At 34.1% G+C, this 25,260-nt stretch overlaps 1 protein-coding gene across 1 annotated transcript in view; it reads right to left on the bottom strand.

Annotated features, from left to right (window-relative positions):
* Window positions 1-15,486, bottom strand: part of LOC129220639 (vitamin D 25-hydroxylase-like) — a 32,909-nt gene extending 17,423 nt beyond the window's left edge. The window contains 2 exon segments of the mRNA XM_054855067.1: window positions 9,310-9,434; window positions 15,293-15,486. Of these exon segments, the coding sequence (XP_054711042.1) occupies window positions 9,310-9,434; window positions 15,293-15,486 (319 nt within the window).
* Window positions 15,487-25,260: the final 9,774 nt, after the last annotated feature.

The raw sequence follows: 25,260 nt of genomic DNA, 5'->3' as shown, positions 1-25,260 counted from the left end.
GAGATAGTGGTGCTGAATTTTGGATTGGTGGCTAGTGCAATGTCTTACTCAACGCAGTAGGACCTAAGCTCTTGCATTTGTTTAAAAAAATTAATGTAACATTCTACAATAAAGTATTAAAAACAGCTATCGGTACAATACCTGAAAAAAAAAAAGTTATTTTTAATCTGTTTTTGCATTGTGTTTTCTCATGCAACTTACGTGTTATCATCCAAGTGAAAATGCTTCGGGGTGATTCTCAGCCGCATTTTGCTTGAAGGTAATCGTACTGTAAAGTTCTTGAATACAATTTGACACAATGGTTGGAGTTTTGAAATATAGTTCATTGGCAGAAACTTCAGGCTCTCATATTGCTAAGCTGAATGATTTCTTGTGATTAGTGATTGCAATACCGGTATACCGAATACCGGTATTTCTTGGTATTTTTCAATTTCGTAATACCGGTATTAGCTGAGGTAAAATACCGGTATTTCGGTATTAGCTGAAAATGAGAAAATATTTTTAGAGTTTAAGAGCTTTCAATTTAACTTATTACATATCTGCTGTTATTTTTAACGAGCATTTCTTTTTGGATGAGACAGTACCAAAATCAACCCATTGATGAACAGATTTGGCTTCAAAAGCAGGAACTTGTAGAATATTCATTAATAAAAGTAGCGGAAAGATTACTAAATGGTGTTTTCATCACTGAATGGTTTGATGAATCACATTTTCTTGCGTTTGTGTACACCATATTTTCATTTTTTCCATTTCATTGATCTCTTTCACTCACTTGCTATTTTGTTAAAGTTAATTTCATGTGTAATTACGAATGTATTTGTGTTGTGCTATGAGTAATGTATTCCAACCATCAATTGCAGCAATGCTTTATGATATATTTATTTAAAAAAATTGTCTCTTCTGCACTGAATTTTGAGAAAAACCTCGTCTTTTTGGTAATTTGTTTTCACCGGAATGGATGTTCTGTATTGTCTCGCTATTTAGCTGTATGCTTGGCGAGAAAACACTTACTGTTTGACCACAGATTGTATGGAATTGGCAAACATCCAGTTAAGGCGACTCCATCTGAATGAGGGGAAAAATAAAAATTTTATGCGCGTATTCCGTTCATTTAAATGAGGCTCTGCTTAATTTAGAGGCTAACTGACATCCCTGAAAACTAATAGATGCTTCCATTTCCGCGTGTAAACCGGATGTTTGCTTTTCCATACAATCCGTGGTTAGACAGTTGCAGTTGTACAGTGCCTTAAAAATGTGCATGAAGGAAAAGCAAACCTAGTGAATATTTAAAGATATTTACATAATCGTTAAGAATTTGGAAGAGAAAACGATAGCAAATAATGAAAGAAAACGATAACAAATAATGAAAAAATTCTCTCTTGAAGAAAAATTACAAATTAAAAAAAGTACTACGCACAATACAAGAGAACAATACGAAAAAAAAAATGTCCAAAACCAGCCCGCAAGAGACCGAATTATTTGCAGATGAAGTACTTCGAAAGGATTAGAGGAGGTGTATTGCGCATTATTAACAGTACCAGCTACCTGCGTGAATTCAGAAAGAGTATTTTCACCTGCAGGAAAGTTGAGCTCTAAAATGAATTCCAGACTTGGAAACAATTCAATAGATTCATTATGTTTTTTACAACTATTGATTTTTTATTATGATATTTGTTCCTTCATTTTATATTTGTTCGCAATACGTTTTCATAAATAATGAAATTTTCGTCCAAAATTATGAAATGTGGCAACAAAAGAGTATGTTTTCTAGCATTTTTTGAAAAATTTCAAATACCGGTATTCTGGTATCACGTTTAAAAATACCGAATACCGGTATTGGATTTTTGGTCCGGAATTGCAATCCCTACATGTGATGCAGTAATATCCAGGAAAATAATTTTTCTTCATCCTCTCTCCATTTTCTCTTTAATGCCATTCAATCATTGCTAAAATCGTGAATGTATTTCAAACTTTTCAATTTGACTCATAAGACTTCCCGAGCACCGATTGCGAACGTGTTTAGTAAGAAAGATAGTAAATGAGGGGGGTTAAAAATAGCGTTCATAATACTGAGGTGTTCATATTATAGGGTGTTCAGAGTACACAGAAGTCAGCCTATGTTAAGTCTATGGAGTTTCGCTGGGACCATCAAAATGTATTCGGAAAATCGGGTTGTTCACACATTAGAGAGTGTTCAGATAGAGGGAGTGCACTGTATTTTAAATGTGTTTCTAAAAAATGTCATAAAGTTTTTATTTTATAAACAGCTAATCGTATTATGTTACTTTTTGTAACTTAATGAAATTTGATTTTGTATAACTCGTGTTTACCACAAATGCATAGCAAATTGAAGAATCAAAAATCGAGTAAAAGAATTTTGAAATTGTCGAAATATATGCTAAAAATCACAATAAATATCTTTTTTCTGATTTCTACAATTGATGCGTGTTACTAACATCATTACGCATAAATAAAATGCAATAAGCATTTTATTTATGTGTAAATTTAATTATTGCGTTGCTGATTTAAAATTTATTAAGTTAATATTGTTAATACTTTTTGCTTATTATAACAAGTTTGGTAATGTTGCCTCAAGAGGGGCATTTAACGTGATGCAGTGGGGCGAATGAGGTCGTTTCCAAAATTTTAAAAGTATTTTTTTCTGAAAGAGCATGCTTAAAAATATATGACCTGACCATTTTTTAAATAATTTATTCAAGTTTAATATTTTAAAAAAATTACTTGCTTTACTAAGCTTTCATTGTTTACGTTTCTGTCGTGTGACATCACAAATGATGAAATGCTATTCAGTGTTGCCATTCACGGAGAAAAATATTTAATTCGCATCTTTACTCACTTGTATTGGCAACGATATGGTTGATAGCAAGTGTAGAGCGCAATATTTAATTCGCTTCTTGATTATCATAACGTGGAAACGTGGTAGAATGATGCGTCAAATTGCATCATTTGTGTCGTCATAAAGACCACGCCTTGTTTTCAAAATCAGACATTTTAAAAAATTAATTAACAAAATAACTGTTGGGAAAATGAAAGTATTTTCATGGTCCATGTTTTTTTTTTTTTTTTTTAATTTACTCATTCTATCAATTTCAGTGACTAAAAGTAGTACTTTTGACTGATGGAAACAACCCCATTGTCTCGCTGTCAAGGTAATGTGTCGCAAAGCTTCAGTTTTGTTCTTTCTTCTTTGCTATGAAAAACTTAGTTCATATTTTTTGGTCATTTTAGATTTTACACAGCATGTGGACCTATATTATAGTCCAGTCATTTGGTCGGAAAAAAAAAGGGTTACCTAGAAAGTTTTCCAAGAGTTTTGAAAATTGGTAATTTTATAGATTTTGATGTGCTCTTTTCGAATTTCCACTTTGCCACCTCGTATCTTTGCCGCTCGCGCCGCCATATTAAAAAAATGGCGTCTAAAAGCGGTATTTTGATGATATCTCCGTTCTGACTTATTTTTCGATAAAAACATATTTTACAAAATTAAGCTAGAGAAAATTTCCTACAATTTATGTCACAACAATTTTTTTGTAAAATAAATAGCTTCAGCGTACGAGTGCCACCAAAGTATTATTTACTACTTTGAGGTTTAGTTATCATAACACATCGAGGAAACGAAGAGTTTAATTTATAAGCATATAGTACAAACACAAATTCTATCGATTTACAAGTTAATTTACTAACTGTATGAAAACTCACAATCCACAAATTAAAATTCTTTTTGTGGTAGAAATGAGCGAGAGGAAAAATGCAATACGGAAACCAAATTCCATTTCAATTATTTCTTCCTATCTGCACTAAAACACCGAAATAGACTCTTCCAACCAGGCGTCACGATGATTCCCCCCTCTCTCCCTTTCCGAAATTTCTACCGGTAGAACTCAATAAAATATTTTAGTCTGCGTCATCAGTATACTTGTTACGAAAAAATTATTGAAAAAATGGCGTCTAAAAGCGGTATTTTGACCATATCTCCTTTCTGACTTATTTTACGACAAAAAAATCATATACAAAATTAATTTAGGCATTTTATATATTAATTTACATACAAAATTAAACAAGAAAAATTTCCTACAATTTATATCATAAAAGTTTTTTTTTTTTTCTGAAAAATAAATAATTTATGCGTATACGAGCGCCGAAAAGTGTTATTTAACAGCATTTTCGCGTAGGTATTTTTGATCGACCAAGAGTTACTGGTTCACCGTCTTCAGTATCGATTGAGACGTCATGCAATTTCTTCGACATCATCTGCGATGGGATCATCAAATTCATCATGAGCTTCTTCGTTATCTATTCCATCATTCGTTTGCTCGAAAACCGTCTCCGTTTCTTTCTCCTCATCGCTATTATGTGATAAACTTTGCGAATTCTCACAATTACCACCTGTACGATTAGTACACATAACGAAGCATTTTAACCCGGCTTTTCTGCATCCACAGGCTTTTTGACATCTTTTTTTGCATTTGCAAGAAATAAGTCTTAGTAAGGTTTGCGGAACTGGAGGGTCAAGCGTATAACAGGAATCAACCCATTCTTATTTCTATTCCACCCCCACTGCTCTGGTTTTTTTTCATTCCTACACCACTGCTGAATCTGGTGATAAGATCGAAAAGAATGTTGTCTTGCTGCTGCTTCTGTTGGAGGTAAAGACGAAATATTAAATTTACTTTTATATGCGGATTTTACAAAGCACTCATAACTGTAGGCGTTTAAAATCATGTTTTTCTTGCTTTTTTTTACTTTTCACTTCACTGAAACCGTATAAGTCAAGAAAGAAGTCTTCTCCAGCTTTAGCAATGATCTCTGGATCAGCATTTGGATTTTTAAATGCTTTAACAGATTCACTTAAATTTGAATTTTTTCGTAGTACATTAAAAAATTTCGTTTTTCCTTGATTGAAAAGGGCACATGTTGTCTCACAGCCACTGAAGGCATGCAAGAATAAAATATGATCTACGGCTGTCTTATCTATGATACTGTCAGTTGTATATATTTGTTGCGAAATTTTTCCTTTTCCTGGTTTGAGCATATATATGTTTGATCGCTTAGATAGAGCTGTCAAGAGAATAAGAAGATCTTCGCCTACAACAATTACGGAATCGAATGCTGAAGAAACACTTATCGCAGTATTGATTATTAAAGTGTCTTCATCTTCTGTAGCTTGTTTGACCACAATATTAATTAAAAAAAACTTTCTGATATAAATTGTAGGAAATTTTTCTTGTTTAATTTTGCATGTAAATTAATATATATATAATGCATAAATTAATTTTGTATATGATTTTTTTGTCGTAAAATAAGTCAGAAAGGAGATATCGTCAAAATACCGCTTTTAGACGCCATTTTTTCGTAACAAGTATACTGATGACGCAGACTAAAATATTTTATTGAGTTCTACCGGTAGAAATTTCGGAAAGGGAGAGAGGGGGGAATCCACGTGGCGCCTGCACTGTAAAAAAATTCCGAAACGTTACTGGTTATTTCCGTGGAACGTTTCGGGATTTCAGAGGTTTTCACCTATTTCCCCAAAAAATCAAGTTTCTTCGCAAAAAAGTTTCCTGAATTCCTAAAAGATGCACGAATGCAGACCTTACACTGGAGTGAAAAATATTTTTTGCTACCAGTTTAAATATTGACGGAGCGTGTTTATTAAGTGCATCGGCTTTTGATTGTTTAAGGCCCGTCCGGATTGACTAAGCTTCCAATAAGAGCAAATACGTCACTGGATAGCTACAGCCTTGCGAACAGGAATTGCAGGCAAGGAATATGCTTGGTTCTTGCTTGCAATTTTGCCACGGTAAGCTTAGCCGTAGTTGCTCTAGTGTTTCTGGAGCTTTCTTGGTAAATCAGGAATGTTCTAATCATATAAATTAAACCTATTTAGTTTTTCTAGAAGGTTCACGACTGGCTTTAATAGGGGAGATTTCTTAATATTTCAGAAAGGTTACTGACTTTTATCGGAAAATGTTCCTGGTTTTTGCAAGATATGTTCCTGGCTGAAATTGGGCACATCAGCTGCCTATTATTTTCCAGGAACGTTTCTAAATCGTATTTACAGTGTGGTTGGAAGAGTCTATTTCGGTGTTTTAGTGCAGATAGGAAGAAATAACTGAAATGGAATTTGGTTTCCCTATCGCCTTTTTCCTCTCGCTCATTTCTACCACAAAAAGAATTTTAATTTGTGGATTGTAAGTTTTTATGTAGTTAGTAAATTAACTTGTAAAGTGATAGAATTTGTGTTTGTACTATATGCTTATTAATTAAACTCTGCGTTTCCTCGATGCGTTATGATAACTAAACCTCAAAGTAGTGTGGAACGACTTATTCTGCGGTAACGCGTGTTAAATAATACTTTGCGGCGCTCGTACGCCGAAGCTATTTATTTTACGAAAAAATTGTTGTGACATAAATTGTAGGAAATTTTCTCTAGTTAAATTTTGTAACATATGTTTTTATCGTAAAATAAGTCAGAACGGAGATATCATCCGAATACCGCTTTTAGACGCCATTTTTACTTCCTTTTACAAAAAAGGAAGTATTGTATTCGCGAAAAAATTTTCACTCAAAAATCGCCCTTAATTTCCATTTTGCTCACCCCCAAATGAATGTTGAGTTTTTTTTTCGATTCGACCACATGCGGAAAAGTGCCTAAGAATGTATAGACACGCGAAATATCCATTTTGACCATCACCGAGGTAATTACAACGACTTTTCTCGTGACGTCTGTATGTATGTGCGTATGTGTGTATGTGCGTATGTGCGCATGTGCGTATGTGCGTATGTATCTCGCATAACTCAAAAATGGTATGTCCTAGAAAGTTGAAATTTGGTACATAGACTCGTAGTGGGGTCTAGTTGTGCACCTCCTATTTTGGTTGCATTCGGGTGTTTCTAAAGGGGTCTTTTGCACCTTTTTGGGGGGAAATCATTGTTAATTTCGATGCAAACTCAAGTGGTGTTATAATTTGGCGGTCACTTGGCGATATATCGCCAGTCTTTTGGTTGCCAAGTTTTGTCGCCAACTTGGCGAAAAATTTGGCGATTTTTTTTTTTTTTTTTTTTAAATCTGCTTTCAATGTGGCCATTGCTAGTGATATTTAAAGAGTTAGAGAGAGAATCCCATTAAAATTGCAATAATAGGGAAATAGCATTAAATTGGTGTAAAAGGAAGTCATGTGATGCACACATCAGCTCGTTTCAATATGGCGGCGCGAGCGGCAAAGATACGAGGTGGCAAAGTGGAAATTCGAAAAGAGCACATCAAAATCTATAAAATTACCAATTTTCAAAACTCCCGGAAATTTTTCCAGGTAAAACTACCAGATGACTGGACTATTAAGAGATACAGGAGATATTGTCTTTTAGTTTTCATTAACATATATTTTTTTTTAATTATATAAGTTTAAGCGGCGTGATTGCCCAACTTACTCTTATCGCTTTTAACTCATATACTCAGCCGATATTTGACTATGGTGCTGAGTTTTTGATCACTGCCTCTGATAATACTTGGTCCAAACTTGATGTTGCTCAAAATAATGCCCTCAGACTCATAATTAAGGGATCGTTCTCAACACCTAGCTTTGCTATGAAATTACAGACCGGTATTACTTATTGCTTAAACGACGGACGACTCTATACGATCGGGCTCTTGGAGAAAAATTATTACGTAAAGAAGGTTTTTGGTCTAAATATCGTCCTAATTCTCTAAGACTTAAAACAGAACGTACTTTTTTGCCAGAGTATCAGAAATTTACCGGTTTCATAGACATTCCGAGTACCAGCCTCTTTCAGAACTATTTGCGGGTATGATGAAATATGGTTTATGATCTTGTTCTCCCTGCTCAGAAGGTACTATTTTGTCAAGTAGAACTCAAAATAGAGGCTCTTTCCCTAATTTATGAAATATGCCTGGTTTGTAAGTGGATATGTGCTTACACCGATGGCTATGCTGAGCGAACTTCTGGAAGAACGGGCTCTCTGATATGAAGGTTTTCTCGGAAAAAACCTTCGATTTTGGACTCTGAACATTTGGATGGAGAAATAATTTCAATTTAAATAGCTCTTCAAAAGATTATACAGATAAATGGTGAGAAATTTGTGTCGTTCATTGACTGGGGCAAGCTGCAATTTACCGAACAGCCATTGAGTTTCAGTATAAGAACATCATTAAACTGGCTTCTTTGTCTAGTGGTCAGAGAAGTCTGACAGCGATGTGGAGGTCTCGAATTCGAATCCCGTATCGGTCATGGATGCATTTTCTCTTTCCTCTCCTTGTTCTTCCTTTGTGTGAATGTGTTGTTATGCTGTGAATGGTTGCCTATCCTCAGGTCCTTATGGCTTGTTTGTACTATGGAAGTCGGACTTCACACCAACTTACGGCACAATGGGAAAAGTAAAGCAGCGTACCCCAAAACTTGCCAACCTAGCTGGCACAAGTCAACAACAACAACAACAGAACATCCTCAATAATCTTCTAACTTCTGGTCAGGAGATCGTTCAACGATGGATTCGTAGTCATTGTGGCGTGTGGGGTAATGAAAATGCGGAAAATTTCGCAAACGATGCTCCTTTCTTGACCCCGCCTTGTGTTCCCTGCTAATCTGCGAAACATTAAACTTTTTTTCAAGCAAAAAAATTAATGTGCACCGTGCAACTTCCAACAGGGAAAAAAGTATTGGCAAATCTTGGGCTAGCCTTTCTTTATACTGCCTTCGCAGTGACTTCCCTAGAGTTATTGATATCTCTTCGTTCCGTTTGCTTTCCCATGACCTTCTGTAGGTGCATTTTCATCGTTTTGAACTTGTAAACTCTTCTAGCTGCATTTTTTGTGGCAAGGGAACTAACATGAATGGCGGGCACCTATGGAACTTCTCTACTCTCCGAGATGTCCATAGTTCTACCTTCTTTAAGACCTGCTTAAGAAGGAAATCCCTCCCGGAATTTTTTCATATTTATATTGGACTGCAAGACTTCTCGTGCTAGAAAGATCTAATAGTTAATCTTTTACCTTAACTATTGAATTACGTAATTGAAAGAGAAAACAAAAGGATTGTTCAGACTGGCTCACTGCCATCTCGGTTCCAGTCTTCGAATTGGAATAGAGGTTCTTCATAGAATTTTAGGTTAATGAGGCTCTTTAAAAATAGGTCTACTACATAATGAAGTCCGTTTAAGATCAGGCAATAAACGAATTTTTGTAACTCAAAGCAGTTGATATATAGAAAAATGTGAGAAGCCCCAAATTCGAGTATATTATGACTTTTATGGTAAGAGCTTTTAACTTACCTACTCCATCTGGTAAAAAGTCGAAAATCTTCTCCGGTCGATCAGTAGTTGAAGACAGACTGAAAGCTTCCTTCACAGCAATGTAATCTCCCAGCACTACCACATAAGTTTGTCCGAGGTATAAACTAAAAAGAGTAACTGAATAAAATAAGTGATCCTCTAACCTATACTTAAAACATTTAACAAAAACAAATGAAGTCTTCCCTATATGGTGCTTCAGAGCTCGTGGACATTGAGCAAGGGCAGATCCAGAATTTTTTTAAGGAGGAGCGGATTAATTTTTTTACTTACCTCTTACTATGCATCAGATTGACACTTTGCTTGGGAAGGGAAACGCAACCACATTAATTTTACTTAAAATAGCTAAAATAGAGATTTAGTCAAGGAGAGGGAGGCGGGAGGTCCTCGGACGTAATCTCTTCCTTATCTTTTATCAAAAATGTTCCAAAATTGCGTTTTTATAGCTTCAACTTTGTAATAATTCCGGGGGAATGCTTTAAACGTCCCCTGACATTATCGAGAGTCATCAAAAATTTGTTCTGTTTTTTTTTTTTTTTTGGAATTTACGTTTTAAAAAATGACCGGAGGAATTTACGTTTTTAAAAAATTACGTTTTAAAGAATCCCTGACCCACATCTCTTTCTTAACGTCATCAAAGATGGACTACACTTACTTTTTGGGACCTTAATTCCGAAATCGGTGCAAGGTCCCTCAAGGAAGGGGCGTTCTCCCCTTTCTTGTATCTGCCCTTGACATTGAGCTACATTATAGTACTGACTGGATCAGTAACGCAGCAAAGAAAAAAAAAAAAAAAAGAAAATCATGAAAATTTTTTCATTCAATGAACAAATATGGTAGTGGAATCTCTTGTATGGGGGGGGGGAATTCATGCACTTCTCGAATGAACAAGATCTTAAAATCTTATAGTTTTGTGTGATACACTCTTACCTTGAATATTGCAGTATTGTTTGAGATCCTTATTGTAATAGAAAATTTAAAATCCTTGAAAATATTACGTCTAAATTTGTTCATTACTTACAAAATAAGTGTGTCAAATAAGACCAACCAAAGATTCAGGGAATAATGTCTCGCTCATTTATGATTCAATTTTTTCCAATTATTGTACATTCAGCAAATGACTGAAAAAAAAATTAAGGAAGAAAGATAAATCATTCCTAGTGAAAACTTAAGTTCAAATTATGCTTGACAGCAGTTTTACGATATTGGTGAACTGGCCTTATCAGAAACACTGGTCCCTAATAAGGCAAGATCCGGGGGGGGGGGGAGGAGGGGGGGATGAAACGTCATAAAATGCTGTTAAACAAAAAAAAAAAATCTTTATTGTCAATATAAAACTATACTAAACCACATTTAGTAAACTTAAACACATTAACAACAATGCCATAGAAAACTCCAATGAAAAGGAGCGAGCTCAATCGTAACATTCGCGGCACTGAAAAGTCGTTAATTTCTGGGAGTTTCCCCCCTCAACGATTTCTACGAACAGTTCAGGCACATACGTGCAGCATACGTATATGCAGCACATCTTTACCCGATCCTTCCGTGTCTTAATAAAGACGCCGGGCCCTAATAATACCAATCATGGCCTTTATATGTTGCAGTCTACTTATCTAGGTTTATCAAATCCCATGGGAAAATTAGGTTACACTGTGACATTTTTCTTTTTGAATTCGTAAACTTCATAAACTAGGCTTTCTAGAACAGTTAAAAGTAACATTTTCTGAAAAATAAGATCAGAACTATTCTCTTTTGAAACAACTGCTGCTGCTACAGTTTTGCCTGTTGATAACAAATTGCTTAGTGTTAACGCTTTATCACCAGTTAGGCTTTCTTATGGCGATAAAATCATGATCTAGCTATCCTATATTTTTGCTACCCAACACAGAAAAAAAAGAGGGTGGGCGGGGGGGGAGGGGGCTTGTTAGTCTACAGGTGCACCCCCTTATTAAAAACTAGTTACTTTGTTTTCAGATTCACTTTCTACTATTTATGGAGTTTTACGAGCTAAGCCCGAAACATAGTTATGCATTTTTTATCACTTTTTACACGTTCATTGTATTCTATTGTTTTGCGTTATTAGGGGCGGATGCAAGGAGTGGGTCATGGAGGCCATGAACACCCCTCCCCCTCAAAAAAAAAATGTCGTCTGTTTTAGCCATCCCATCGGGTTCAAATAGTTCGTGAATAAAATATAAACAATTAAAGTAATGTTTTCAATTCACTAACTATTTTTAAAAGTAAATAATTGAAATACTACTTCCTTTCATTGCGTATAAAATTAGTAGCATTTATGCTCTATCAGGTGCCTTTTTCCGTTCCGTTTTGGTGCTTTTTATTGACACCCAAGCAGTTTCAAAAATAGTTCGCATCCGAAACCTTTTATACTTCAGCATGATCCCCCATAAAATGGTAGTCTGTACCCGCCCCTGTTCGTTACATCTACATAAATAACAGAAATAGATTCTCAAAGATTCGTAACTATTAAGTTTTGCATTATAAGTAACTATCAAAAATACCCGGCGTTGCCTGGGTCAGTAATAATTATGAGAAAAAATCGTTACTTGCTTTTTTTTTCTGGTTTAAGTGAAAGAATTTAAAACACATCTTTTTGACATAATTAAAAAAAATTTTGAAAAAAAAAATAGAACCGACTTCAAAATTGCTCTAAAAAGTGAAAAATAATTTTATTATTTAAACACCATCGATAATGCTTTTAAACATAATTTTTGAAGTTGGCGCAAAAACAAAACGTAAAATCCAGTGTAACCACTCTTCGTTCATATTTTTTTTTCAGAAAAGCATCCAAAGTTACGAACGAAACATTTATATCGCTATTCAAATATGCTGTCATCAATACATAATGTGTGTGATAGTGAAGAAACTGGTCCTGGTTAAATTTATAGTTGTATTTGAGTTATGGCTGTGAATGATTTGATCTATCGTTTTTGCGCCAACTTCAAAAATTATGTTTAAAAGCATTATCGATGGTGTTTAAATAATAAAATTATTTTTCACTTTTTAGAGCAATTTTGAAGTCGGTTCTATTTTTTTTTTTCAAAATTTTTTTATTTCATTCTTTTTAATGTAAATGTAGGTATTTCAGAAATAATAAGAAGTTACCATCACGAAACTTCGCATTTTTTTCTGAAAAATGCTCCATACTAAAAAAAAACTATTGACACGCGTTAAACTTTAAGCGATTGGCACTAAAAACTTATCTTTGTTCCTCTCAGGAAATCATGCGTAGTTAATTTAGTTATAACCATTTAAGTATTACGTTTTTCCTAACTAATTTACATTCCACAGCATCTAAGTTGCTCATGATGCAATCCTGTATTTTCTTACTTAGCCCCGATCATCTGTTATCGGCATAGATGATAACGATAAAAATACTACAGAGTAGTTGAGTTAAACCTAATGGTAGCATTGTGAAGGCTAAGCAGATCCTAATCACTGCATCACCTCGCTTCCAGGTTAGGTTTACCCCTACTATGGAGCAATAGCACTGAAGAAAGGAATATTTTGATAATTCACATAGGGTTACTATAAATCAGAGGGTTACTAAAATAAAATTATTTACGCCAAAAATGAGACGACAGCGCCAGATTCCACATTATCGAAATATCCCCTGAAGAAATTTGATGCTTGCTTCAGAGAAGCCTTCATTCAAAATTATCATTACAATTACTATTAATGTTACTGTTATATGGCACCAAACTTTTGCAACAATGAGTTTCATATTGTCGCGTAGATGAAGATAGTGAAGACAATGTGAAAGCCAAATGAAGCGAATGCTCGTTAGTCTCAACTCGAGATCTTTATTCAGAACCACGAATGAACGTTACATCTCCTTATATACAACTTGAAAAAGTTCTGGAACTTTCCAGACCTGAAAAGATACAGAAATTAATAGAACATTCGAGAAAATACGGGAAACAGTAGAAACGAAATTTTAGTAAAATTCACTTTGTCCTAGTCAGGATTTGAACCCGGGTCGCTCGTGTGGGAGACGAGAATTCTACCACGGAGACACCGTTATCCACGGATGAAAAGTGCGAAATTCGCTACAATATCATTTTAATCATTTAATAGAGAAATTTACTGTTTTTTGCCCATAACTTTTTTTCTAAAGAACAAATATGGTCAAACAAAGTAATGGGACCTAAGTTGAGCCATCCCCTATCCATTAAAAAAAGAATCATCAAAATCGGTTCACTAGGTGAGACGCTATGAGTGGACAAACAAAAAAAAAACATACATACGGTATGAATTGATAACCGCCTCCTTTTTGAAGTCGGTTAAAAAGTAGAGTTTCTTCCTCACCCATAAAAGTAAAATAGCAATAAGTATAAAGAACAAAATAGTATTGATTTAGAAACGAAAGCACTATATTTAAACATATACAAATTTCCAAACATGAAATTATTCTTCTCATGTTTAAAAAGATTAATCTGTTGATACTTTTTTTTTTTAACACGGAGTCTAAAACCTTCTCTGTATTGCTATTGACGTTGCTCGTAATCCCCTTATACTTGCTTTAGTTATTTTGGGAAATTTCAATCATTGTGGGCTCTTGGTGCGATTTTGCCGAATTTGCGGGAATCGTTTTGGGATACCTTCGACGATGCTCCCTCCTTCTTTCCTTACTTTGTAAAACGATATATTAATTTTCGTTACAAAGATATTATCGCCAGGTGCTGAGATACTTTTGGTTACCATAAAATGGCGCTAAAGAGTTTCATCCGAAATGTTTCCAAAATAAGTAGTAAAATTTGGCGATTGTTTGAAATTGTGCAAAAAGGAAAATTAATGGAAGTTTTTGTGTTGTTTATGGATTTGCCTAATTTAGTTGCTGGATTATTTAACACAGTAAAGAAAGTTTTTTAAAGATTCTTTGATTGGCGATATTTTGTTTACATGGTGAAAGCTGAGAAACATTATGACGTAGTCTTCGGCTTCAAAAACGGCGACATTGAAAAAAACTGCCAAATGCATCAGCTACGGAAATATTTCTGCAAAAATTTTGGCGATCTGCTGGTTGATTGGATAATGAGTAAGTGTTCAATCAGCATAAATAATAATAAAAACCATTAATTACATTAAAGTTCCGTTTAAATGGAAAATGATCAGCCAAATTATGTATTATTTGCCAATCTTGTGCAAAAATCTTACTTCAAGATTTGACTTGAGAAAAGCCTTGAACAGTCACGAAAAGCAAAGATAGTCAACAATACAACAATAATCGCTATCGACAGGGAGTTGAGATGATACACTAAATACTGTATTGAGTTTAGGAAAGCCTTCGAACATGGAACTAAAAAGCTCATATCTCGTTTTTTATTCTACTTAGAAATTTCGAATAAGTGCCATCTTCAGAAGAAAAATCAGAGCTTTCGATGGACATATAATGTAAATATGTGCAAGTATTTTTTCATCCCTATATTAGAGAATTTATACGAAAATTGTATTTTATTGCTCCCCTAAGGGGGGTTTTGCCCCCCATAACGGGACGAAAACTACGCTATGTGTTATTCTGATGCATAAGCTATATTATTGTAAAGTTTCCTCAAAATCCGTTCAGTAGTTTTTGCGTGAAAGAGTAACAAACATCCATACATCCATACATCCAAACATCCATACATCCATACAGACAAACTTTCGCATATATAATAGTAGTAAGATGAATACATTTACTGACAATCGATTCATGGGTTTTAGCTTTACTATCAATAAGGATATTAAACAATGCGGAAATATGCACTGTTAGAGCGAATAAGACAAAAATGTGAGGTTTTAAAGAGCTTGTTCATTTGAAATTCTTTTGAACTTCCGCTCCAGAAAGTCCAACACTTTATTACTCGTTATGCGATTCTTCATAATTGTTACACAGAGGTAAATATTTTACTTCTTACATAACTATTTGATAATATATTAAAATATCTTTAAAAGTGAAAAAACATACCTAAACACATTTCCATTCTTTCTTCGAAGCTCGTGTAAAGTTCTGAACGGCTCTGATCCTAGAAACGGCAAATATCCTAAAATTGGCAAACCAATTGGACCTGGCGGAAAATTTTTGTACTTTGACCTTCGAAAGTGCTTGACCAATATCACAGAAACAAAAATTACGATAATTGATCCTATCCAAGAATACATACTGTTAAAAGTCATATTTGAAAGGAAAATTTCATGCATTTTGTTTTCCACGTTGTCTGTAGGAATCCAAAAGGTAATATTTATCTTTGGAAATTTTCAGCTAATCTTAGATTGAGTCTGATAGTTAAAATTCCAGTCTCCTGATAATAATAGTATGATTACCTACATTTTAAACAATTCGTTGAGACTAATAGCTAAGGCAACAATTTAAAAATAAAACATTATATAAATATCTGAATTTTTGGTGTGTCCCCAGTATCGCCGACACGAAATTTCCTTACCCCTTGATTTTCAGTTTCAATCATACCTTTTGGCATATTTAAGGGGGGAGGAAGTTTTAAATGTCGGCGAAACTGGGGATAAACCGAATTTTTAAGCGAATTATGGCTGACGTTTCTTTTATTCAGTAAATTATTCAATAAAAAACATTGATCACTAATTCAATAAATGTTCATTATTTTTGGTTCTACTCATATTTTGTTAGCCCAATAATGTGTGTACCAGGAAGAAAGAAACTTAGAAGTTATACTTCGTGTTGGGTTTACTCCAGTTTCGCCAACATTTAAAATCCCCCCCTCCCCCCCTACAAGTACCTCAAAAAGTATAATTGAAACTGAAAAACAGGGGGAAGGAAATTTGTGTCGGCGAAACTGTGGGGACACCTTGTATTGCAGTAGGGTCATTCCATGCGAAATGAGCAAATCAGCTGTGGCTGACATGTCACAGATTTCAATGAAAATTTTTATTTAAGTAAATCATGCATATCTATGAGGGAATGCAAAGTATGAACGTTTAAAAACTGTTTGTTGCTTTGTTATTGAATTTAGAAGTAGGTGCTTACACTAACCATAGGCAGCCAGTTTGTGACTCAATAACTCCGTAAGTTATAAAAGTACAATTAAAAAATAAATATTTCCACATTCTATAAACAAATCTCTATTAGGAAAGAGCAAAGTAAAATTTATTCAGATTTTTTTTTTTTTTTTTTTTTTTTTTTTTGAATCTGAGATATTAACAAAGATTGAAAAATTGCCGATTTACTTCAGATTTCAAATCACTCGAAGCTCTTTTAATGAAAAAATAATATTAAAAATGATTCACATTGAAAACATATCTATGACTAACTAACTGTTCTAAATTAGTAAGTGTTTTTGAATTCTTTGATAAAGAAATCGTCCTTTAAAAAATCAAAAATTCCGAAATTTAAATTTTTTCTTCTATTTTAGATGCTTGTTTAAACATGAGGGAATGCTCTAAATTTGCTCAATTGTTTTTTTTTTTTTTTTTTTTGCATAACATATTGAAGTGTCTTTTAGATAATACTAAATTTAAATCATTGTTATCAGCGTATTTTTGTTACTAGAGTTACTTGAACTAAGGTAAAATTTCATTAGTTACTGCTATTTATTGTAAGTTTAGCAAGACTTAACCATTTCTTTCGTGTTTCATTTTTTCAAAAGTATGTTTATGAAATACGTGCCAAATTGTTTCCTTAAATATTGTGAAGTATCAGTGGCGCAGCCAGAAAATTTTTCTGGGAGGGATTTTCAAAATCAAAAATTGCTGCTTTCTTTCCCATTCATTTACAATGCGTAATCAAGGGCGCCCATATAGGGGGTAGGGGGGCTCAAGCCCCCCTTAGAAATGAGAACTTCCTTGCTTTTAGTGCTTTTTTCTTTGCAAAAATGTATAAAAATTTCTTTTCCAGCCATTAATGACTAATATGAGCCAATAATGAATAAACTATTAAAAAAATGTCAAATTTTAACATCTTTAATCTGTACTAAAATCGGTTTCCACGGGGAAAATATTCTGCTAAACCATGAGGAAAATTTTTGAGCCCCCCCCCTTAAAATTTTGCATATGGGTGCCCTTGTGCGTAATTATTCAATATCAAAGAATTTCTACAGATTAGTAGTTATTCATTCTAAGTAACTTCTTAAAAACAATTAATAATCCGTATTGATGTCACTATGAAACGAAGAAAGTGGGAAAAGCACAGAATATTTATTATTAGTTTTACTTCAATCTTATATTCATTTTTTGCGTGTTTTTCGCGAGATCAATTAAAAGCTCCTCCTAAAATACATTCATGTATTTTTGAATGTCAAATGCTAGCTAATAACGGTTTCGATATTTCGATGAGAATTGGTTAAGAGCCTCAGAAAATCGGGTGCGGTAGGCTTCCTCTCACTAAATGTCCCTAAAAAGGAGTTGTGCAGAGATGGAAGTGCTGAGGGACCATGATACCCTGTAGAGCTTTATTGACACCATTTTAGCTATCTTATACCAGGGGGGACGTGGGGTGCTTATCATGAAATACAACTTTTATATTTAAGAATTGAAAAGTAATTTCTGACTGCTTCCCGAATATTAAAAACAGTAAAATATTTTGTTGAAATCTATTCCGCTTGGAAAAGCTCAAATACTCTGCTTTTTCCCTTGATCTTAATGGAGGAAATGAATGTGCTTGTGTTCTGGGAGGGGTTTTAACCCCAAAACCCCTCTCGTGGCTGCGCCACTGTGAAGTATTCCAGTATGCATAATTAAATATAATTGTGCCACTGAAAGTTGAATTTTTCTCTCCACCCGTGATATAGGACAAGATAACTCTTAAAGTTTCTAGAAAACCTTTCATGTCAGCATGACTAAAAGAACATACTGAGTTTAATACAGAGGGTTTAAGAAAGACGACCATCTCGTCTAATTCTCAATAGCATTTGATGTTGGGCTACGAGCTTGAAGAAATTTGTTTTATCCATTCATAAGTATATTTGACGAAATACAATAATTTATTTCAACCATCCTGCTGCAAAGTTTTTCAAAAAAAAAAAAAAAAAAAAGGTTTAAAACTTTGATAGCGAAACTCGTTTATTTTAGTAATGGCTTGCTTTTCTTTCCAGAATAAAAATTGCTAGTTAAACAACATTTGCCACAATGAATCTAATTTTCAATGGAAAGGAGATGGCTTTTCTTTCTGCTATCAATGGCAAAAGTACATATTATGCCATTGATGAAACTATCAAACTATTATCAGTCGGAACAAGTTTGCATACCACATACAATAATCCAGTTATCACTGCAAGATATATTCTCCTTCCGTGTGCTACAAGCACAAATATTTGGTATTTTTGTGTCATCAGTAAAAATTATCAATCTTGAAAGTTAGGTTTAATAATAATTTAATGCAGTACCCATAGCTATTTTGGAGATATGAAATTGTCATCGTTTCATCTCAATTAGCAATTGAACTACATTCCTTGTCTCACATTTATCTCAGTCAGCGGTAAAAGGAGCATATGCTTGAAGAAAAAGAGTTTAGAAATCAGGCCTAAATCCAATGTCAATATTTTTATTTAATTGTTGCACATATAGCAATAATTTGTGGCTAGATAATGTGTTTCTACCATTGAGAAGGAATACTAATGGAGGGAGCGACAGCAAATGTCTCTGTCAGATAAGCTTCAAAAACATTTCTCCCAGGTCAGGTGACTAGTTTGGCTGGGAAGTTGTCGCGTTTTGGCACGCAATCGCTCTTTTGGCACTAAATATTTTTCAGACGATGGCACTAATTACGAAGTCGGGGCTACAAATCAGAGCTGCAGAGTTGTAGTGAAAATGACAGACTGTGGCTCCAACTCCTTTATCTAAAACATAGTCCGACTCCGATTTCAACTCAGAGTTTAAAAACCGTCGGATTCGGACTCTTAGCATCGAAATCAGTCCGGATCCGAGTCCGACTCCGCAGCCCTGCTACAAATTAGAGTTGCGGAGTCGGAAGTAAAATGACTGACTCCGAGAATTTTTGAGCATTCGACTCCGACTTTTTTTTTTCAAAATCAGTTCGACTCTGACTCCGCAGCCCTGCTACAAATTAGGGTCGCAGAGTCAGATGAAAAATGACCGACTCTAACTTCGAGAATTTTAGATCCTTTGACTCCAACTCCTTTACCGAGAAACGCAGTCCGACTGGGACTCTTGCAGTTTATAAGGACTTAGTCTCCTGATGCCGACTCTTTTACGCCAAAATCAGTCCGACTTCAACTCCGCAGGCCTGCAACAAACTAGGTTTTTGAAGTCGGAAGAAAAATGACCGACTCTAAAACGGCGAATTTTAGAGCCTTCGACTCCGACTCATTTACCCCAAAATTAGTCGGACTCCGATTTCGTCTCAGAGTTTCAAAACCTACGACTTCCGACTAGTTTACTTAAAAATCAGTCCGACTCCGACTCTGCAGCCCTGCCACAAATTAGGGTTGTGGAGTCGGAAGAAACTGGCCGACTCCGACCCAGGGAATTTTAGAGCCTTCGACTCCGACTCCGACTCCTTTATCCCTAAAGCAGTCCGAGTCAGATTTTGACTTGGAATTTCAAAAACTTTGAACTTTGACTCAAACTCTTGAACTTCAAAATCAGTTCGGCTCCGACTCCCCAGCACTGCAACAAATTTGGGTTGCGGAGTCGGAAGAAAAAGAACCGACCCCAACTCACAGGGAATTTTAGAGCCTTTGACTCCTACTCCGACTTTTTTTTACCCCAAAAGCAGTCAGACTCCGATTTTGACTCGGAGTTTCAAAACCTTCGAACTCCGACTCTGACCATTTTGCTTCAAAATCAGTCCTACTCCAACTCCGACTTTGCAACCTTGAAACAATTTAGGGTTGCAAAGTCGGAAGAAAAAAGGCCGACTCCGACTCCCGGAATTTTAGAGCCTAAGACTCTGATTCCGAACTCGCAAGACTAGCAATCAGTTATTATACACCAAGCTTACAAAAATAGCAGATAACATATAGTGCAAATCTTTTAATAAGGACTGATTTCGGATGAATTAGATTTTGAATTGTTTCAGCACATAATATAAATATTTATTTGATTTGTTGATATTATTATTCCGAATTTCAACTCTTAAACATTGATTGTTTACCAGAAGGTTTTTAGAATGAAGGTCTTTCTTCCTGTTTTAACTATCTACGTAAATAAGTATTCGACAGTTATTAACATTACTAATTTATGTATAATTTTTGCACACATTTCTGGTAGATCGAGACAATTCGTGAAAATTAAAAGCATCCCCCCCCCCTTTTTTTTGGTAAAGTTTGCCCATCTCTGTTCAATTCAAATGAATATGTATTCTGAAAAAATATCGTCTGCTTTCGAAAACAATATTATTAAAACAGAAGATTAAAGCCAAGCCAAGTAAGAAGAAAACAAAGTAGAATAATTCAACCATAGACTAATAATAAGAGTAGACCGAGCTTTCTCGTTCTTGCTGATGAAGAAAATTGGTTCATACATGTATCATGTGACTAGTGGAAGGGCTTGGCGAAGACTTAGGCAGCATGGTTGTTAGATGGCAGCATTATCTATAGTTTGGCACTCGACATGTATTTTAAGACAATGTGTTTTCATTAAAAAAAACTTCCAGGTGCAGAGATTGAACTGTTTTTCTTTTAGTTATGCATTATTTTGACATTAGTAATAGTTTTTGATCAGTTTTTGGTAACTTTTATTTCCTTTGGAGCTGTCAGCGTTGGCGTGAACGAAATGGCGTAAACGTTTTGCGTTAACGCAAAAATGTACTAATCGGTATCTTAAATTGAAACTGTAGGTAAAAATCTTACCGTTTGCTGATTCTTCTTGGTCGCTTGCATCTTTTATTGCTTAGACAATTATTGAAATTGACTAAAGAAAATTCACAATACTATCTAAACGAAAAACTCACTATATTAACAAAATATTTACAACTTAGAATAACAAATTTACAAATCGGACTCCATAAAAGATCATTCTTCCGTGTTCCATAAATTCTATTTATTTTATTTCGCGCTGGCGTTGATCGTCTGCTACGATTAACGCCCGCTGTTGCTAGGATATCCACCAGTCACATGGTTTGGTTTATGAGCAGCAAAAGGGTTGCCATAGCTCGGTCTACTCTTATTATTAGTCTATGAATTCAACCGCCCTATTTTTTAATTTATCGTCTGCGTAAATTTATTTTTATGATATTTTGGAAACAATTAAGAGTTGTTTTTTTTTCTGAGAATATTAGATCGACCAAGTGTGTTGTGAGTAAGCGAAAGTTCTCAGCCTGAATTATTGTGATAAGTTTTTATGTTGTGCATCGGTGTAGTTAAATTGAGCGCGTGTGTGTGTGTGTGCTTTTTGAAAAATAGTATTGATACTTTCTCTATGATTGTTATTAGAAGATTAACTGAGTTTTGAGCAATGTTGAAAGATCAGTTCTAAAAGGTATCGTTACTGATTATTGTTACTAGCAAAGGCAACGCTGCTAACCTTTTGCCAGTTTTAAATAAATAACGGATACCAGGCCTGTCATTCAAACTCCCCCTCCCCACTTCTTCCCGGATTTTAAAATATGATGTAACTGCATTTTTCATGTATTTTGATTTTTATTCCTTGTAATGACGGTCATGTACAAATATATGTTTAAAGAGTTCGCTCATTGACTGAAAATTTATGGATTCTTGTGTCTTGTAATCAATGTTTTGAAACTATTTCATACGCAGGCACACTAGTATTTAAATTAAAGCATAAAAGTAACAAATATTTATTTTCAAATCTAAAACTTGTTCTAAACGCATCTGCTGTTCACAGGAGCTTGGCGAGAAGCTACTCGCCAACAAAGCAAACGTACACAAATTACTCGAGAGCCGTTAAAATAATTACTAGTTAAGTAAAAAGTGTTTTTATGGAACTAAAATGTTATTTGCACTCATGATATACAATGTTTTATTACATTTATAGGTAAAGTCAGTACAAAAATTTAAAAATTATAGGCAACTGTGGGAAATGTACTCGTTGAATGCACATACAGTGGCTCCCAAAAGTGTTCGTACACCTACGACTTTCAATGAAATAAGCTCTTATCCATTAGTTAGAATTAATATTTCGGAATAGGTATTTTATTATAAGATCTAGGATCTATTTTTAACAAAACTACATGAACATTTTTAATAAAACATTAAAACTTAATTTTTTAAAAATCAAAAACCAAAAAGGACCGGAAATTTTATCTCACAAAAGTCTTCGTACACGTTGAAAAAATGTCGAAAAATTAGTAAATAATCTAACTTTTTACTAAGTTATTATTTAGTAGAATACCATGCAGTAACAGCAACAGCTTTTAAACGTTTGGGAATAGATTTCATTGTTTTTTCTTTCTTTTTTTGTGCAATTTCTGAGTAAGTGTTCAGCCGCACTACGAGTCTTGCCGTTTCTAGTTCGTTTTTCGTTTCAATGGTGTATTTTCGTAATCTAGCCACCAGAAATCTCTAAATATGTTCCATTAAGTTGAAATCTGGCGATTGAGGAGATATTTCTAAGCTTAAGGACAAGTTTTGAAGCACCAAACGCGAACGTGTACTTCTTATTATCATTATCTTGATAAAAAACAAAGTTTTTTCCAATTACCAAATTTTGGGCTAATAGTTTAAAATTGTTTTTTAAAATATTTAAATGAACAGCATAATTCATTATTTCATCAAAAAATTCCAAATTTCCAAGTCCTGATGCTGAGATGCACCCTCACACAAGAACACCTTCACCGTCCTGATTAACTGATCCAACTAAGTTCTTAAGAATAAATTCCTCATTTTCTTTTCTTCCATATACAGTTATACAACAATTTGACCAAAAATGTTGAATTTATTTTCATTTATAAGTAAGACGTTGTTCCAAAACGTTTTGAGCTTATTTATCATTGATTTTACGACGGAAAGCGTAAGCTTACTGTTTTTCGCACGATCAAGAAAATTTGTGCGGGATGAGGTCCCATTTAATCCAGCTAATCAGAGAACTTGGCGAACAATTTCAGGTAAAAATTAAACGTAAAATGTTTCATTCAGTTCTGCAGAAACCTTTACAGCACTCAAATGTGTATTTTTCATAAATTTTTTAACTGTAAATCTCCAATCACGCTTTGTCAACTTTGCCGGTTGACCTTTTCTTTCCTTGTTTACGGTCCGATTCTTTTCTTTAAAGAATTTTATCAAGCACTTTACAATAGAATGGAATAAATTAACTAATTTAGAGACATTTCAAACCAATTTACCGCTACTGTGAGGAAAAAATTCAAATTTCAAACGATGTTTGTGGTTTTTTACAAATACCAGCCATTTTAAAGTAATAATCACAATATTAAGGAATAAATAAACAAAAAATTAAAGTCAAATGACTTTTATGGGTCAACACAATGTAAAAATAATAAAAAAACGACAAATGATAATTTTAATCATGAATTTATTCGAAAATATTTGAGTGTACAATGACTTTTGTGGCGTATTATTTCTCTGTCTCTTTGTTTTTTGACCCATTTCAAAAATAATATCCGTCAATATTTTGAAAAAACTACAGGGTTTTATTTGGCATGACATAGGAATGCTGTGAAAAAATATTGGACTTCATATTCGAATTCAGTTTTGCGTTATTCTGGTTTTACTAAAAAATTTCAAGGTGTACGAACACTTTTGGGAGCCACTGTATATGTTATTTTTTCTTTATTTAGAAGTAAAAAACATTTGTACATACCTAAGAAAAGTTACTGGATTTCCTGGTATGGCTTTTTCTTCACAGTTTATAATGCTACAATACTGCACTATTGCTATAAATCTAATTTTTCCTTTCTACAGTTAAATGTTTTTATCAATCATGGCTTCAGCTAATGAAAACTTCTTCAGCGGTTACGGTCAACTCGAAATTGCTCCCCAGGTCACATGGTATGGTTGCCGTTTCGCGATAGTAGGGTTGCACTCTCTCCATCTATTCCTTCTCAATGGTTTCTACACATTAATTTTATGCATCTATATTTTTTTCAGATAAGTGATTTTCTTATTTAGTGAATCCACATGGACCGTTACTGTAGTACACATGACCTAATAAAGATAATGCTTGTCTGGAAGTTCTTGAAAAATATATTAATGAAAGTACTATTAATGTCTTCAAGTGGATTTTCCTACAAAAATTGAGCCACAAATTTTTAGGCTGATCGATAAAGCTTTTGTAGAGAGTAAAAAAAAAAAAAAAAAAATTCTTTTGATGCATTTTTTGAAGTTATTATTATTATTATTATTGCTTAAGATATAAATTTTAGGTATAACTTTGATATACACCCCCAAAAATTACGCGCCAAATCTGGTATTTCCTACGGACTTTTTAAGGTTACTGTTTGTTATTTTGGTGTTGCCAATTTAGGTTTTTTCAGCTTTTAGGTTTTTGCTGTTGCCAAATTAAGTATTTTCTTGCATTTTGTACCATTTTTTGAGTTTTTTTTTTTTTAAAGTTTTGTGGCAACAATTTTTGTGGCAACAAAGTTTTGTGTCAACAAAAACAAAAAAAGTCGCCAAATTTCCGATTTGGGGGGGTATATCAAAGTAGTTCCAAATTTTATTCCCTAATTTTTTTTTATAAATTTCACATTATGCCAATACATTTTTTTAGAAAATGAAATGAATGTTAGATATACTTGCTTTTGCATCATTTAGTCCAGTGGCGCCGACTCCATAGGGCTTGAGGGGGCCCGAGCCCCCTCAATAGTTTGTTTTGGGGGGCAGAGCCCCCTCAATAATTTAAGAACATTATTTGTCATTTTATGGTTTCTAAAATCACAAGATTATGTTGGTATTTTTTACTTTCCTTGTTTGAAGATAGTTACATTGTAAAATACCTTCAGTAATGAATTAAAACAAATAACTATTGCGGTAGTAAGCAGGTTCATTGAAAACGTGTGGTGTTTGAATAATGATAGTGTTATGGTGC

The sequence above is a fragment of the Uloborus diversus genome, chromosome 4 (genome assembly GCF_026930045.1).
Source record: "Uloborus diversus isolate 005 chromosome 4, Udiv.v.3.1, whole genome shotgun sequence".
Lineage (NCBI taxonomy): Eukaryota > Metazoa > Arthropoda > Arachnida > Araneae > Uloboridae > Uloborus > Uloborus diversus.
The sequence above is the reverse complement of the archived record's forward strand: the minus strand, read 5'-3'. Positions and strand labels throughout refer to the sequence as shown.